This window comes from Dermacentor andersoni, chromosome 11, assembly GCF_023375885.2.
Source record: "Dermacentor andersoni chromosome 11, qqDerAnde1_hic_scaffold, whole genome shotgun sequence".
NCBI lineage: Eukaryota > Metazoa > Arthropoda > Arachnida > Ixodida > Ixodidae > Dermacentor > Dermacentor andersoni.
Window position 1 is genome coordinate 126393125 of NC_092824.1, and position 17577 is coordinate 126410701.

A 17577-nucleotide genomic window follows, 5' to 3' on the forward strand; every position below is an offset into this window, starting at 1 on the left:
ATGTAATGACTCGCAGACGAAACCAGCATGCTTTCGAAAATGTTTTACCGCCGTAGTATTCGAACGCCAACGGCCAGGAAACACATCGATACCAATAGGCTGTCGGGGGTTAATCGAGCACAAAAACCTTGACGCTATGACTAAAAAGCAGCTTCAACAATCAAATTAAAAGAAAATCAACTGCCTATTTGCCTGAGGTAAAAAAGCATCCTTAGACACCTCGATTGTTCATGTCAATGGTTTGTGTAAATTAAAAAATTCAGCATGTTCAGCGCCCCTAGCAGAGAAAGCACAAATTAAAGTATTCGACCAAATTACAGTAGCTCCACTTGCGCGCTTATGCTGAAACGCGCCTCGATTGATTTTTCGCCCTCTGTGGCCATTTGTTGAACTTGAGAGTGTGCGGGGCCTGCTTTGGCGTAGACGTACGTGCGGCCTGATCGGTTTGCACGGTCCAGCCACTTGTTGGCGCAGCGCTTAACCAGCCAAACAAAGCGCTAATATTGCTCTAACCAAGTGTAAAACATTTTAAACATTTATAAAAACAAAGTGTTGATGATTACACTCCTGCGAAAAATACACACCAGCAGCCAAAGAAGAATACACTTCGTTACTGCTACTGTGTATGGTTGAGCTCTATGCCACCAGGTGGCTGCACCGTGCAGACCATTCGCATTTGCGATTCTGCTCATCCCATGGCTCATCCCGTTACGGCACAGTCAAGCGGCCAGACCCTGTCCCCTTGCGCTTGCATTTGCCCTAATACCGGACTTGCGAAACGCTATTGCGTTAGTAATTTTCCGGTGTAAAGTGACGGCCACAAACGCGCAAACCCTGGCGCCGATCGGATAGCGGCAGTCCGATGCGCAGCAGCCAGCTCGCTCGTATGCTGCCTTGCAGAGGGACACGATGTCGCAGCTTGACATATTGCCAGTCGCTACGTTTGCAGTCCACAAAGCAACAAAGTCGAATCATAGTGCTCGCGAAAAGACTGAGACCGACTCTGACCGCGGAGCTCTCGTCAAAATGGAGTACGTTGTAACACAAGCAGACGACACTTGCTGTGCGCCGGAAGTGCTTAATTGTATTGAAAAGTCGCTCTTGTGCATTCTCTTTATGTTACTTTCTGTTTATAAAAACAAATGAACTAACATTGCAACTATTACGAAGATCATTTGTTTACCATAAAGTTGGAAAAATTATTGATCACGCGCCCTGGTCAGCCAATCGGATAGCTCGCCCCACTGACGTCATATGGGTGATTTTCGTCATATGGGTAGGGGCGGCTTAAAATTCCGCCGAGCAGCATGCTCCGATCAGCAGCGATGTGCATTTTTCAAATCTTATAATAAATTACACGCTTTACGCGGAGCACTTAGATGTGTCAATTAATGATCAGAAGGACCTACTCTAACGACTCAGTACGCTTGTAGAAAATCGTCAAAATCGTTTCAGGGTCCCTTTAAGGGTAAGGTTTAGATTGCATTTTTTATTATAATAAAGTAAAAGAACTTTAAGGTTACGTTACTGTTCTATTAATGTTATATTAATGCATAACCATTCGAGGCCGTTGTAACCGATCATCTTCTGAAATGACTCGAATTTCGCTGTTCTTTCTTTTTATTTTGTTTGCTGCTGTTTCTGCCTATTTATCTTACTGTTGTCCTCATAGGCTTGAATGTTTTTGATTGTTTGTAAATAATGTACCCATCCCCTCATAATGCCCATTGGGCCCCGAGGGTATGTTAATGAGTAAATAAATTAGCCTGTAAAATGAACTGTGGTGTTCTGTGTACTATACATTTTTTATACTAGGTAAATACGTGCAGATTTCTTTTTATTTCTGATATACGTGAACAAAAATAATGAACATATCTTTTATTTGAGCGTAACAGATTTTATTCAAGCGTAACAACAATCAAGCGCGGGCACAGGACAGCACTAGATATGAGATTAATATAATGTACACATACATAAAGAAGGTAGATCTAGTGGCAGTGACGCAGTTTAAGGAGCTTCTGCCGTTGCCTTTGCGTTTTCCTCTCTTATATATATAGTTGATGCCTTCTACTAAAACCGAAACCTCAAGAAAACATAGAACTTTACAACTGCTGTCAAAGCTGGTTTTTCATGCTCTGGGCACCCTAGTCGTGAAAAGGCCAGTGTCTGGAGCTGACCTGAAAAATCGGCTAGACTCGCTACATGTAACTTGTTTTTGTTAACAGTAAAAGCACCTTCCATGGCCCTCACAGCGGTTGACAAGATCTAAGATAGACAACGTCTCCATTGACAAAATCGGTAGTGCAATATATGAAGCAGCGTTGGCACTAGCTTCAGCTTTACTTACGCAAAGGAATTAAGCTTGCACACTGTGGGGTCAAGAACTTTTGGCAGTGATCTTTCGTGCAACATAACCTGCAGTATAGTAGTTCAAAGCACTGCTGCTCCTTCTTGTTTTTTTTTTTCCTGGCACTCGCAAGGTACATGCTTAGGATACTCAGGAAATATCGTTGGTATGGCGTAGGGTTTCAGGCGTGTTTTATCGCTGGGAATATCGTGGACAACGCCGTTCACGGTGATAGAGAACACACGCTGGACTAAACTGTTTTCTAAATGTTTTTCACAAACCAGAGCAGTTGGTGCCATCCTTCTGTCCGTTCTCCTGGTCATTCTTGCCCATTCTGCTACCGATTCGTATCAGGTGGTGGAGTGAACAATGATACACGCCCGTTGTTCGAGCGGTAACCGTTTCTACACAACGGCACAAAGCAGGTCCTCTTCTTGCACTCTAGCTTCGTCATTTTTTCACCGCCGCCGCATAGTTCTCGTAATGACAAGCACACGAATACAGCAGCGACGCACTCACTGTTTGACAACACCAAGAACAAACACGCAACGCTGTAATAACACTGAAAACGCAAACATAGAAACCGACGCAACCGCTGCGAAACAGATGTGCGAAGCAGACGACACGCGCAGTCTGCACCCACCCGTATGGCAGCGACATCTGCCGGCCACTGTGGGCATTCATTGCAGCCTGCGCCACGTTCCTCCATTGAAAAGAGCGCGTGCACGGCACACTAGCCAGTATATTCTAGGCACTAAAGTTTTGGTTTCGCTCCAAGCGTAATTCCTGTAACCTGCAGTGGGACAGCGCAACGCAAAGCTATCTGCCTTTGTTCGGTTGCCCGAAGTGGCGATAGCGCGCTGGGCCAGCGGCTGGGACGATGTTGGTATCGCGGTATGGTGTCCAAGCCCTGACGAGAAAGCGACGGCGTCGTAAACGTTGAAAGAACGCATTTTGGCCGTTTTGACCTTGGTTTAATTTGTTGAGAGTGTTAGGTTGGCGCTGTAGCGTTGCGTGCTTTATGAAACTTCAGAATATGAAAAAGAAGGCACTACTGATACAAGGCATAGGCAGTTATACTTCTAGTGGCTTGACAATCAAATTTTATGGAGGGCTTTATTTTGGATTGCTCGTTTATGTGCTCATTGAAATGCGTGTTTTAGTAATTGAGAACACAAACTTACTTGTGGTAGGAAAGGTTGCTGCTTCATGGCTGTAGTCTGTCGCAAAATGAGTAAGTGCAAAGCCACGCCATAATGCTTTGGAAGCGGTACGTCAATATAAAATATAATGAAGCATACTCGTAGGAGGCCACAAGCGTCCTGGCTAGCACTTCAGCAGATGTACTTAAATGTACTTGATGACGTTCAGTAATCGTGACAGCCGACGCAGCCTTTCGAAAGAGCGAGATTTCGCAAGTGCCTGTCGTCGGCGAGAAAAGTCTCGCGTTTGCAGCGAGCAGTCTTGTTGCGAAGGTTACGCCTCCGTGTCGCCCTCACCCCTGCGGTAACCTGGTCGTGGTCGGCACAGACCATGCCTCCATCAGCGATTCCTGCCCCTTCTGTCCCGCTCCTGTCTGCGAGGTGGACACTGGGCACCTCCTCTGGACTTGCCCTTCTCTACATGCCCTCCGCCAGAAACACCTGCTTCGATGTGGACCACCCCCAGGTGGGCCGCCAGATGTAGAAAGTTGGATCTTGGGGCCCCACCACCGGACATTGCTGGACTTCCTCCGCGAATCCGGAGTGTATCTACACGTTTAAATACTTCTTTATGCGAAAAAGCACGCTGTCGCAAAAAAAAAGAAAGAAAAAAAAAGGTGTCGTAGCAGACGACACTTGTAGCATTCCTCTCAAGGGCGCAAACATTTTTATTTCCATAATTACTTGATGAGTATGTTTATATAAGTACATGCACGGTTGTTATTGCTGTTGTAAAAATAAATGAATAATTATTCTCGGGCGCCTAATCGGGAAGAGAATCGCAGAAAAATGCGTACCCTGGTGTGCCCTGGTGGCAAAGCATAGTCATACAAAGTTTATGTAACGTGTTGTACATCACATAATGTACTGTAGAAATAAAATCAGATTTTGCGCGATAATATTTGAGCTTACATCTCCGCAAGCAAACACCACTAGTCTAAAGATCGAAGTCAATCCGAAGCCTGTACTTCCCATCATTCCCATGTAGGTTGAGGCCAAGTTGAGGCAACGTTCATGAGAGCCCTCGTAGATACTAGCGCCACATTTCCCTCTAGGGTATTTATTTAAAACTCTATGGTTCCATCTCCCTAGCAGAGCTGTGAAATTGAAGCACTGAAGTCTGTTTATCAAACTATAGTCACTATAGTGTTATCAGGAGTGGACTGCGTGGAGTCTGTGGGGTACCGTCTTCTACTGGTGTGATTTGAGTCAACGTCGACTTTTAAATGCACCTTAAGTATAACTACTGGCGTGCGTTGCAGATATAGTGCCATCTTTAAAGTATTGTGGTTTCAGCAAAGAAAGCAGTGCGTGAACATAATGCGTAGTGACGACGACAGGTGCAGTGACAGGCCTCGGTCGTCGAGCCACTCGAAAAAGTTCCGCATGAATGAAGGAGATTGGCTTTGCGTCGATTCGCAGTAAGTGGCATCGCTCGCAGTTGATGCTTTTGCGATGCTTGCCTTCCGCCTTTGCACGGCAAGTGCTTACACTGTTGACAAGGCTGGAACTCGGTGTTTACTACACGACCTTCTCTGTCCGCGTTGATGTTGTTTAGGACAGCAAAAAAAAACATTTGTTGTTTGTTTTAAATGCGCAGATGTTGAGATCTCCCAGTGTGCCACATTAAACTGGATGGAATGGAACTGTCTCACAGGCCCAGAACTTGCGGTTCAGCCTGTCTCGTTGTGGTGATGACTTCGGAGAAGAGCACGTCGTTGTCCCCAATCAGCACAACGCTAAGGGGAGGCGCTCCTCGAAAATAATATTTGTACTAGAGATTTGAAAGTACACCCACCTTTCAAACATCACAAATATGTCATTAGCTTTTGTGTAGCTGCTGTAGTTCGTTTGTTACGTCTTACACAATGGCAAAATATTTGATTTTGCGCACACTTTATTGTGCAATAAGTTTTCGTAAAAAGCTTTAACTCTGTAGACCGCAAAGTGCCGTTGGCTATCCAAACGGCGTGTACAAATTACTCGGAACTATGAAAAAAAAAAAAAAAAAAGACACTTTAACTAATTTTTTTTCTTCATAATTTCATGAAAGTAGCCTTGTACTCTTATAATTATACAAAATTTGGCGTTTGCTTTTGAATGTGTGTATAGTGCTTATACCTACTTGAAATTGCGAAATCTCCAAGTAGCACTGTCGAAAGCACAAGGTTATATTTCAGGGAACTGTGAAAGAAATTAGTTGAAATGTTCAAATTATTTTGCATGGTTCCAGCAATTGTACATACTGTTTGGCTAGACATCTGCACTGTGCGATCTACAAAGAGCTAAACAAGCCGTAGCATGTTTTTTTTTTTTTTTCTGAAAATTTAATGCATAATAGAGTACCCTGAAAGAGAACTATGTTTTGCCATTCGGCATCACATAAATAAACACTATTAACAGCTACACAAAAACTAATGACATATTTGAACTATATTCTGCCATTGTGCATCACATAAATAAAAAAAGAAACTTGACAGCTACTCAAAAACTATTGGCATATTTGAAATGGGCATCAAAAACTATATTTGGCTGAATTGTGAAACCTCTAGCACAAGTAATAAAAAAGTTGTTTTGAGGAGCGTCCCCTTATGGCACAGCATAAGCCTAGTAGGGTTTCTAATAGTTGGTCTCTCTTCACTCCTATATTTAAGCAAGCATAGCTAGGTATTTACTAGCTAACTCATTAACCTGGTATTGTGCTTTATGTAAGTATGAGAAGGATGCTAGGAGAAGGGTCACTGAACATTTGCACCATCATAGCTTAAGTAGCTGCAAATATAGAAAGAACATTCAGTGGAGAACTGGAATAGTTATAGTTATATGTGACTTCATTTCTGATGTGGTCATATGTCCTTGAGCCCTTTACAAAGAAACCTGCGAGTGAGAAATTATGTCCTACATGCAGTATGTCCTCCATGCAGCACTCGTAGCAGCCAGAGTATGCTGCATTGTTGTGAAGAAAGTGAGATGGAAAAATCAGTGTGGCAGAATCAAGGAGCTGCTCGCATTGCTATTAACAATTAGCTTTGAATTGCAACACTCAGTATAAGCTTAGGCTGCATGGGCATAAAAGGTAGACTTTCTGTATTGCATGTGCCCCAGTAAAGGTGCCTCAAGGTATTTTTCTGCCCAGATCCACTTAGCCAACACAAATTATGGTGCTACTAATGATGATGATGACGATTTCTGTACAGACATTGCTTTTGAAATGTGGCGGTGACAAATAGTCAAGTAGCCTGCTTGAACTAATAAGTTTACTACATCTATTGAATCCTAGCATTTTGCCTATCACTCCTTGATCTTATCTTTCCTAATTAAAACTCTACATTGTACAGTTACATATTCCTGTAACTACCCTGGTTGGCTCTATCAATATTTCCAGTGCTGACCACTTAATGCTTCCATCTGCTTTGATTCCCAGTGCTTCTTGGAAGTTGCTTACAGGTCTTGCTTGGTGAATATCTTGGCATCAGGACGTGCTGAGTTGTTTCTAGACTTTGCTACAGCATACACAATCCTCAACCTGTTGTGAATATTTGCTCTGGTATGCTTCTGTCTTCAGGTAGCCAGCTCGGGCCTCAAATAGCAAGGCACTGCCCCTTGTGCTATCGTGCATATTTTCCTTCCCGATTTCTTTCTTGCCATATTTGTAAATCTGCCATGAACTTTTTCTTTCCATCCTTTGCATCCAGTTTACCATCTCAGTTTCTCTCACTTTTTTATTGATAATTCCAGATTGTCTATTTCTGTGTTCTAATACTGTGTACTTGATTGACCTTGCCGGGAACCAAGGGGTCTCAGTGGAATGCCAGAACAAGAGGACCAGTGCAGCAGGCTTTATAACAGAACTACGCTTGCCGTGCTTGCGCATCAAGCATGAGCCGCCTATCTTTATTTTCCTCGTCTTTCACAGCCGGCACCAAGGCACCGGCTGAGAGCGCCAGCCTTAGCATTCCCGCATTGCAGAGTCAGCGGGCGCTACAGGGCCCCCTACCCAGACGGAAAGGGAAAATGTACGTGGGGACGAGGTGGAGATGGGACTATCTTGGTGTCATGAGAATCGCTGGATACGCCAGTGATATCTGCGGTGAGCTCCATGGGAGGTGTCTCGAGGTAGGCTGGTTTGAGGCGGTCTAATGGGGCAATTAATAGGATGATGGCAGACTTCGACGTATTGTGGAGGATCCGCTTGCTATTCGGGAGTCTTCCATCTGCACCTGACCTAGACATTCCCAGCCCACAGCAAATGTAGAAGTGCCAAGGGAGGTGATGTTTAAAAGTGCGTCAGCTGCCTCGTTGTCGGTGCCTTTGATGCGTCAGATATCGTTTATGAACTCTGATATATAGGCCATTTGGGAAAGTTCACATGCGACGTACTTGGAAGAGCTCCTGCGGAAAATGTACACCATAGGCTTGGGATTGGTTAGAATGTAAAATGGCTGGCCCTTCGAAAAGTGCCAGAAGTGCTGGATGGTGCAGTAGATGGTGAGCAGCTCGCGGCCAAAAATGCTGTAGTGAGTCTCGGCAGGTTGGAGCTTTCAAGAAACCCAATGGATGCCACTCAGAATCAATTTTTTGTTGGAGAACAGCGCCGATGGTTGTGCTGGTATCATCCACTTGATGCGAGTGGGCACATTAGTCCTAGGGCGGATGAGGAGTATTGAATCGGCGATGTCTTGTTTAGCAGCCCTGTAAGCAGCTTGAGCTTCTGGAGACCAGGAAATCATGGATAAGGAGCTTTTGCTTGTGAAAAAACGGTCAGCAAGTGGGTGCAGAAGCTTGGCGCAGTGCAGAATAAAGCAACATGAGAAATTCACTAGGCCCAAGAACACACATAGCTGGTGAAGGATAAAGGGTGTCTGAAAGTCTTTCACGGCCTGGACTGAACGTGAGAGGGGAATGGATGAATTCCCAGCTCCAAGATGTGGTGGCCCAGGAACTCGAGCTCGGAAGACACGAAGACTCATTTCTAGGGGTTGACAACCAGGCTAAATAGTTAAAGGTGTTGAAAGAGTTCCCGGAGGTGATGCTCATGATCGTGTGGAACAATACTCAAAATGAGGATGTCGTCAGTGTAGGCGAATACAGCAGGGAGGCTGCGTGTTACCTTGGTAATGAATCTTTGGAATGTTTGAGCTGCGTTGGGTAGCACAAAGGGCATGTGCACATACTAAAATAGGCCAAAGGGTGTGGTAATGGCTGTATTCAGGATGTTGACAGGCTCAGCGGGGATTTGGTGATATGCCTTGACAAGGTCCACTTCGCTAAAGATCTTGCATCCTTCCGAGTGGCCTGTAAAATCTTGGCTGTGTGGAAGGGGATAGCTATTGTGGACCGTGTCAGCACTGAGTGTCCAGCAGGCGCCGCATGAATGCCGGTCACCCGGTTCTTCCTTGGGCACCAGATGGAGTGGGGAGGCCCAAGCGCTAGACAAACGACAAATAATACCCAGCTGGAGCATGTGATCGAATTCCCATTTAGCAATCACTAACGCTCACAAAGAGGTGACGGGTGGACCACGCATGACAATGTGGTGGGTTATGCTGGGCTTGAGTGGCTGATTTAAATTACTGGGCCTCGTGACCTCGCCAATGTCTTCAAGGATTCTAGTATAGGAGCATGGTGGGATCAGCATGCGGATGCCAGGGATGGAGAAGTGTGTCTTGCTGTCAATCATGTGATGGCAGCGCATGCTTACGTTTACGTCGAAATAGGTCAGGCAGTCACAGCAGAGGATGGGTTGATTGACGTTGGATACGATGAGTACCCATTAGAACGTGCGCCATAGGCCAAGGTCAAGAGTGAGGCAGTGCAGACCATACATGGCAATAGAGGTAGAGTTCACTGCACGAAGCGTAGGTCTAGGACACTTAGAAGTGCTGTCACCTCTTGGGGATGGCAGTATGCTGACCTCAGCACCCGTGTCTACGAGAAAGCACAAGCTGGAAATGCAATTCATGACTTAGAAAAGGCGGCCAGATTGTAAGGCGAGGTCACATGCCACCGTCAGTTATCTTGCGGCGTGTTTCCTGACTAGTTGCATGGGGACTTGCACTGGAAGGCACGGTGCTGGAAAGTGTGATGATACCAGCAGACATGTGAGCTTCGAGGACTGCGGGAGCAGGCAAGATGAGCAGCGGCAAGATGTGAGGCAAGTCATGCTGATCATGAGAGGACATATGTAGGGCATTGATGGAAACAGCGAGCTGTTTGATCTAGGACTCACAACATGACTGAGGACTTTGACATTGAAAAGAGGACAGCGACCGAAGGCGAAGTTGCATCTATGGACTTGACCAGCAAACTGAGTGAGGCGGTCGAGGGTTAAGTCCCCTGCAGTGGCCGAGACAAGGTGGGTGCACTGCGGCAAGCGCTGTTGGAGAAACTTCCTCAACAGCGCACTGTTCCAGTCGACATTGCTTGTGCCCAGGATCTGCTGCATGCTATAGCAGCTGGGAGGGGCGGCAATCTCCAAGCTCCTCGGAGGTGAGCAGGTGCTGGAGGCGCGCTCTCTCGGATGCCGTGGTGCGGTCCGAAATATTCTGCTTAAGTTGCTGGTATGAGGCATAGCCAAAGGTGCAGTGATGATGTCTGCCACCTCTTGAGACGCCTCGGGAGACAGGTTGCAAAGTAAGTGGCAAAACCGAGAAGTCTCCGAGGTGATGTGAGGCAGATCCAACATGACTTTGACCTGGGTGAACCAAACCTGTGGGTTCTTGGGCCAGAATGTGGGCAGGCGGAGCTGGAGAGCTTGAGAGGTGGTGTCAGGCAGAAGATTGCTTGAGGTTAGTAGGTTGCTGTTGTCAGTCATCTCTTAGGCAGGAGTCACCACTGTCGGTAACTGAGGGGTCGCAGCGGTGCACCAGAACAAGAGGACCAGCAACAGAGGACCGCAATTTTAGAACACAACTGCCCGTGCTGTGCTTGTACATAAAGCACGCACCAGCCATCTTTATTTTCTTCGTCCTTTGAAGCCGGCACCAAGGCGCCAGCTGAGAGCTTTGACCTTACGGTCCCAGCGTTGCAGTGTCGGTGGTTGCTACAACCTTCTTGACCTTGTCCTCCATTCCATGTCCGTGCTTTTGAGGTACAGGTATTGGTGCTATTTAGCCACCATTTTGTTTCATCCATGTTCCTGTGTCTGTCTTCAAAGCTAATTTTGCTTTGCGTTTCCCCGACTTGAAAAGAGGTCCAACCCATGCCACCCTGCACTCGCTGATTTGTGGTTTTGCCAAGGCCAATCTGCCCACCGAGCTTTGGTTAACATTCAAACCCAACAAGATCTCTGGATTTATGCACAGAATAGCATTTGCGAACGTTAATGCTGGAACTATTCCTCGTTTCCAAATTACTTGCACCACCTCATATGTATTATAGTCCTAAAGTGCTCCATGTTTCATTATACAGTATTGGCAGCATTTTCCTTCCCCTTCATCCTCAGATGATCCTAGTGGAATTTTGAGTAGGCTTTTCGTTTTTCCTTTGGTAATGTATTAACCCAGAAATTCCTTTTATATAGATATTACTTGCTGTTGAATTGATACCACATCATTACTCATCTCTTCACTAAAAACAATAATTCCCAATTTCTCTGTGCTAAAATTAAGGTAGAGATATATTGCTTCATTGCCACACATGTTTCCAAGTCTCCATAAGCCCTTTGCATTGTCTGCTAATTGAAATAGGTCGTCCACATAGATCAGGGGGGGGGGGGGGGGGTATTTTGTAAGAGTCCACCTAGTGGACTGTCCCTGTCAGCCGCTGCTGATTGGCTAGGGCCGCTCGCTCCTCTCCTCCTGTCTCGTACAGCTGCATCCAATCAGCAGCGGCCGAAATGGACAGTTCACTAGTTGGACTCTTACAATATACCCCCCCCAGCTCAGAAACCCTTTGTTGCACCCTGTGCGCATTGCAGATGTAAGATAAATGAAAACCTAATTTACCGTTTTCCAGTTATCTTTGTATACTGTTAGCATAAAGTGTGAACAGTAATGGGACAGAGCTAATTCTTGCTTCATTATATAGTGAATTTCTACTAGTTCTTTGCATTTCTGGTCTTCCCATAATATTTGTGTACATTTGAACAGTCATCATTAAAATGAAAGGGCGCATCTAATTTTTTTTCTAACGCCCTTAGGGTCTAAACACGTATGCCCTCCGTGAAAGTGTTCTGTGGTATTGTCATTAAAAAAAAAAAAAATTTCTGTTCCATTTAATATTGATGACGACTGTACCTATGGGTGATTCCACAGGAGATGAAACATGCATGTCCGTTTGATATTTTTTTCTGGTCTGTTTTCTTTTTGTCATGTAGCAATATTCAAACTGCACGGAAACAAATATTTTATTCCCTGAAAGCGTTCCCAGCAAGGCAAAAAAATATTTGAAGGTGGTGGCGCTGAGTCCTCCTATTGCTTACCAAAATATTTTCCAATATCACGGCCAAATTAAATGCAGACTAAAAACGCTGCGTCGAAAATTTTTTGTGCTCATATTGATACGCTTCACAGTAAATTAGTTCCATGCATTATTTTATGTTCACAAACTAAGATTTCGTAAAAAAATTCCAAACATGGCCCAAATCAGAAAAATTTTGTAAGTTTGATGTGTTTTGGCGCGATTTCTATTTCACACAGAAACTTGAAAAACTTCCCAAACATAAGCGTTCTCTTTGCAACATTTATGCAAGATATTGTACGATGGGGTGTGTTTATTTAAAGATGAATTGATTAAAAGGGGCCACGCCGACACCGAGTCGCTGCAGAGACACACGCACTTTGTTCTCCTCTTCCTCTGTTCTTCCTGTAGCTTTAGCGTAACACTTCTCCCTTCACAGACGAGGCTCGCTGGGCGAGTATTGCGTATACTCGGAGTCACGGGGATGACAGCGTTTAAGGCGTGCGACGTGAACAAGCTGCGTCTTCTTAGACCGGTAGCCATTAGAAACGAGACAAGCAATCGAATAGGTCACATCACTTAAGTGATTGGTGATGGCGAAAGGTCTGGTGTAACGAGCCAGAAATTTCTGGCACAGGCTGCGCTTGCCAAGTGGTGTTTAAAGCCATACAAGTGTTGTGCTAAAGCTACAGGAAGAATGGAGGAAGCTTGAAACATCAAGAGCCGTGGCCGTTGGCATCACTGCGGTTTCAGCATAACGTGTCAGATGGTCGACACAGGCTATAATCTAATGGTTGTTGTTAGTTGAGCATGGGAATGGACCGAGAAGGTCCACCCCGACCATTTCAAAAGGAAATGGCGGCACCACAGGGTGAAGGAGTCTGACCGGAGCAGTATTAGGACACTCGAATTGCTGGCACTTGTTTTAACTGGCTACATACTTTTCTATATCCCGTCGCATACTAGTCCAGTAGAATCGGTCCTGAATGCAGTGGTATGTTCTGGTGAAACCTAAGTGCCCAGCGGTTGAGTTGTGCATAGCACGGAGCATGTGGGTTCTCAAATTCTCAGGGACCACTAAGAGGAGGCGGGCGCATCAGCTGCATAATTCTTCTTGTAGAGTGGGCCATCTTGGATGACAAGGCCATTATTAGTTGAGCACCTGAGGCGAAGAGGGCATCCAGGTTGCGGTCGTCATGCTGCTCTTCCCGGAAAGGGGCCAGGTTGGGAAAAAGAATGTCGTCGATGGCGGCCAGAAACGCATCGAAATTGTCGGCGTCACATGCACTTGTTGGTAGAGGGAGACTTGAAAGATAGTCGGCATCTGCATGATGTCGGCCACTCTTGTAACGGACTGCAAAGTCAAATTCTTGCAAATGTAGCGCCCATCGAGCAAGGCGGTCAAACGGGTCGCGGAGACCAACCAACCAACATAGTGAATGGTGATCAGTAATGATCGTGAAGCGGCGCCTGTAGAGATATGGGCGGAACTTCTGGACTGCAAAGATGACAGCGAGACACTCTTGCTCAGTGATGGCGTAATTCTGTTTGGCCTTGCTCAATGAACGGCTGGCATAGGCAATGGCATGCTTGGCGTCGCCAAAACACTGGACGAGGACTGTTAATTATTACAAGGTTCTGCTCCTTTTACTGATCCAGCACTTGAGAACTACTGTAATTCAATATATCTGACATGATTTTCCATGTGTGCATCCATATCTCTAACTAATATTACCTGACTGGTTTTCTGAAGTCATTATTATAACTTATAATACAGTCAATCAATTCTTTATTTTGATCTCCGTTATCACTAGTTGTTTGTATGTAAGCCTCTGTCAGCTTCGTCCTTTTTTCTGCAAACATATAGCCAATCCATAAATGCTCCCTGCATGTCTTGATCTTAATCTATGCTTCTTCTTCTCCCGGCCGCGGCAGCCGCATTTCGATGGGGGCGAAATGCAAAAACACCCGTGTACTTAGATTTAGGCGCACGTTAAAGAACCCCAGCTGGTCGAAATTTCCGGAGTCTTCCACTACGGCGTGCCTCATAATCAGAGAGCGGTTTTGGCATGTAAAACCCCATAATTTAATTTTTTTCTATACTTCTTCATACCTCATCTATAGCTTCATCTAATGAGCATGCCTAAGCCTTTGCCTTTCCTCCACCCAGTCATTCTGTTGCACCCCTCTCATACGAAACCATCCATAAGAAGTGGCTGCTCAAAATCTCATAGGTGCATTTCAATCAAGGCATTCATGTTAACAACTTCATCATTCAGCTGCATTTGAGTTTCTAGCCATTTATCGTGCTTTCAAACACCCAGCATGCTTATGTAACAATTTGTACGATCCCTTTACTTATTCTTTGTGCGTTGTTTTTTAGCTCTTTGCACTGACAGCTGTATAACAGTATAACAGCTGTGTCTTTCCAGTACTCGCATACGGGGCAGAAACCTGGAGGCTTACTAAAAGGGTTCTACATTAATTGAGGGCGACACAGTGAGCTATGGAAAGAAGAACGATAGGTGTAACGTTAAGGGATAAGGAAAGAGCAGATTGGGTGAGGGAACAAATGTGAGTTAATGACATCTTAGTTGAAATGAAGAAAAAGAAATGGGCATGGGCAGGACATGTAATGAGGAGGGAAGATAACCGATGGTCATTAAGGGTTACGGACTGGATTCCAAGGGAAGGGAAGCGTAGCAGGGGACGGCAGAAAGTTAGGTGGGCGGATGAGATTAAGAAGTTTGCAGGGACAACATGGCCACAATTAGTACATGACCGGGGTAGTTGGAGATGCATGGGAGAGGCCTTTGCCCTGCAGTGGGCGTAACCAGGCTGCTGCTGCTGATGATGATGACTTTAATTGTGCTCCTGACTGGTGTCATTTAATAATTAATCTTCCTTTCTTTGTGCCTGGGGCCTGCCCAAAAAAGCTACTGCCCATACTGTCAATCGACCTCCAAGTGGTGCAGCTACATGCTTGCTAAAATATATCCCGTCATGCACAAAAGCACTGTTGCGGCACAATCGGTGCACTTCCTGGGTCATGTCAATGATGTCAGTGCCATGACAATTAGTGCCACCTGTGGCAGAGTTGGGTGCATTCTGATCTGCAGTGCACCCAGATGGAAGCCTTAGTCACAAGCAAGGGATGTAAAATTTACCGGCTGAATATGTTGCTTGAACAGCTAGTGCGTGTAGCAAGCATAAATGGAAGGTTGCCATTTGTAATTTGGCTTTAAAAGGGAATGAGAGGTTATGGTTCTTTCAGCACCTGTCATGCATTGGGCCCTGTTCATTCAGAACATTCAGTGATAGCACTTAAATAATAATTATAGGGACACTCAAGGCATCATCACACTGTTGATGCTGCTGTCGTGTGGTCCTAATATCAACGGCACTTGCACAGTCTGCGTGTTGAGGGTTAGAAAGCCTCCAGAGACGTGTAGTGTGTTTGACTGCAATAACGGCAAAAACAAGTGGATGGAAGGTCATGCTCCACTCAATTGGCACTGCCAGAGCCAGGGCATTGTGCTGGCTTCTGTTGCTGGCATAGGGGTTGTGTTCAAGTACATTAGCGCGCCCAAGCAGCTGTGTGTATACCACACCTTAGTGCACACTCTGGTCTGAGTTAGACCGACAGTAAACATCAAGCCAAATCTGTTTGATAATTTCATTGGGTGCTGAAAAATGCAGAGGGTTTTTTGTCGGTCTCATCTTGTGGACCATTGAGGTGCAACACCTGAAATTCTGCTGCCTGCATTCATTATCATTACACCAGCATCGTGACAAACCTGGTATCTGCCAAAGCACAGCTCCTGCTATGGAGCAGCAGTTGTCTTGTGTGCTGCGTTGTGCCATGTTGTCTCTACGCAGTGTTACTACAACACTGTGTGACGAGCTTGAGTGCAGCATCAAACCTTGTTATTTCTTTCAGTGCTTCATCTTCAAGCAAAACTGCCATTTCACTTTTTTTTTTCTAACACATTATATCAGTGTTCTGGGCATCCCTTCAAAATTTATAGTTTCACCATGTTGCCAGTATTCCAATTCGCAAAAGGACTATTGTCAAAAAACACCCGTGCACTTTTCTTTGTGATGCTTCTCTCTCACATTTGCAAGTTCTCTTTCAATTTTCTTAGTTGGCATTGACTAAAAAAGAGCACACATAACAGCTGCAGAAAGAGATCCAGCCTCATGTCTTCTTTTCAAGTCATTGCCAATGTAAATGACTGATGTCATGCTTAGGGAAGATGCTGCCCTTAAAGGTAAACTTTTGAGCCAGTGTGCTGATTTTGATGAAATTTTCCAGGATGAATAAACACTGCCATTGTAATATATTTGAAATTTTATTGCTGCAGTACACATGAAAAAGAAGTAATGTTCGTCAAATTGTACAACTAAGCATGTGAGCTTAGAAAAACTATCACTTCTAAAGTGATCAAGATATACTTAATCTTTTTTTCTTAATGAATACTTTATGGATGTCCTATAATACAGGGTAAGGGCACCATCTTGCCATTTTATGTATTTTTTGTAAACATTGCATCATTTAAAAACTGCTGTTTCTAGTGTATGTCAGAAATTACTTTTTTTTTCTGTTGGAAGCACTTTATAAATTTAATATGTACGCAGGCTTCTTCCTTATATAATTTGTCTTGAAACCACCTTGCAAGCTTGTTTTGGTAACACAGTTTAGAAAGGATAGTTGCCCTGGATTCTAAGTTTCAGGTAAAAGTTCAAACTGAGAGAAAGACCTTTCAAAGTTGTAAAGCATGCTACTTTATTTCCTGAGTGGCGCTCTACCTTTTCTATCATTGTTCTTTCTCTACACCTCTTTTCTTTTTTTCTCATGTGCTGGAACATGTTCACCAAAGACCTGTTACCCATCATTGCTCAGCAGCAGCTGCTTCAATCATTCTCCTGTTTTGCTCAGTTTTACAGCTGCCAGAAGCCCTTAACTGCTGTTGTGAGATGCTCCCCTTAGTGGCTTGCTCAAAGTGCTTCCTTGTCTGTGCTCCATATTCCAGTTCCAGCTTCTTGAAAACTCTGTCAGAAAACTGTCAGAAAACTCTGTCAATGTTACCTGCACCCTTGCTGAACTCAAAGGATCGCTAAAGCCACATCATAAATCAAGTTAAAGTGGTTAAAAAAATACTCAGAAATGTTTAAGGCACCAATATAATCGATAACGGAGCTTTAGTAAGCAAGAAATTGAGGTTAATGTAAAACACCATTTGAGACTACTGGAATATTCTAGTGCTAGCCCAATCTAGTGCTAGCCCAGTGAAATAGCAACTCCTCATTATAATTATGCCACTTGTACTCAACCACGGAAAATAAAAATATTGTTGCATTGCATTATAAGACGGAAGAAAATGCTAGTTGTCCAATTCTATTCAGTTCTTAGAAAAAAACCTCATTGATATTACTACTTAACGTCATGGCGGATGATCAAAAGGTTTAGTTCTAGCTCGACCCCATGCCGCCCGCACTCACAAATTTTGGTAGTTTGGGTATCGAGTAGTGCTGCACTTGTTTTGCTGTCTTGCAAAGCTCACACTAAAGAGTCAACCACATGAACGCAGTATTCAAGCGACACAACAGACAGACCATATAGCGCTG

At 44.7% G+C, this 17577-nt stretch overlaps 1 protein-coding gene across 3 annotated transcripts in view; it reads left to right on the top strand.

Annotated features, from left to right (window-relative positions):
* The first annotated feature begins 4536 nt into the window (after positions 1-4536).
* LOC126539588 (zinc finger Ran-binding domain-containing protein 2-like) overlaps positions 4537-17577 on the top strand; it is a 113415-nt gene continuing 100374 nt past the window's right edge. Inside the window, exon 1 of one of the 3 annotated variants that reach the window (XR_008614329.1) lies at positions 4537-4970. Coding sequence is in view for 2 of the 3 variants with exons in the window: in XM_050186475.2 (XP_050042432.1) it covers positions 4870-4970 (101 nt within the window). In the remaining variant the exon portion in view is untranslated. The remainder of the gene's footprint in view (positions 4971-17577) is intronic. The other 2 variants (XM_050186475.2, XM_050186474.3) reach the window with 2 other exon arrangements.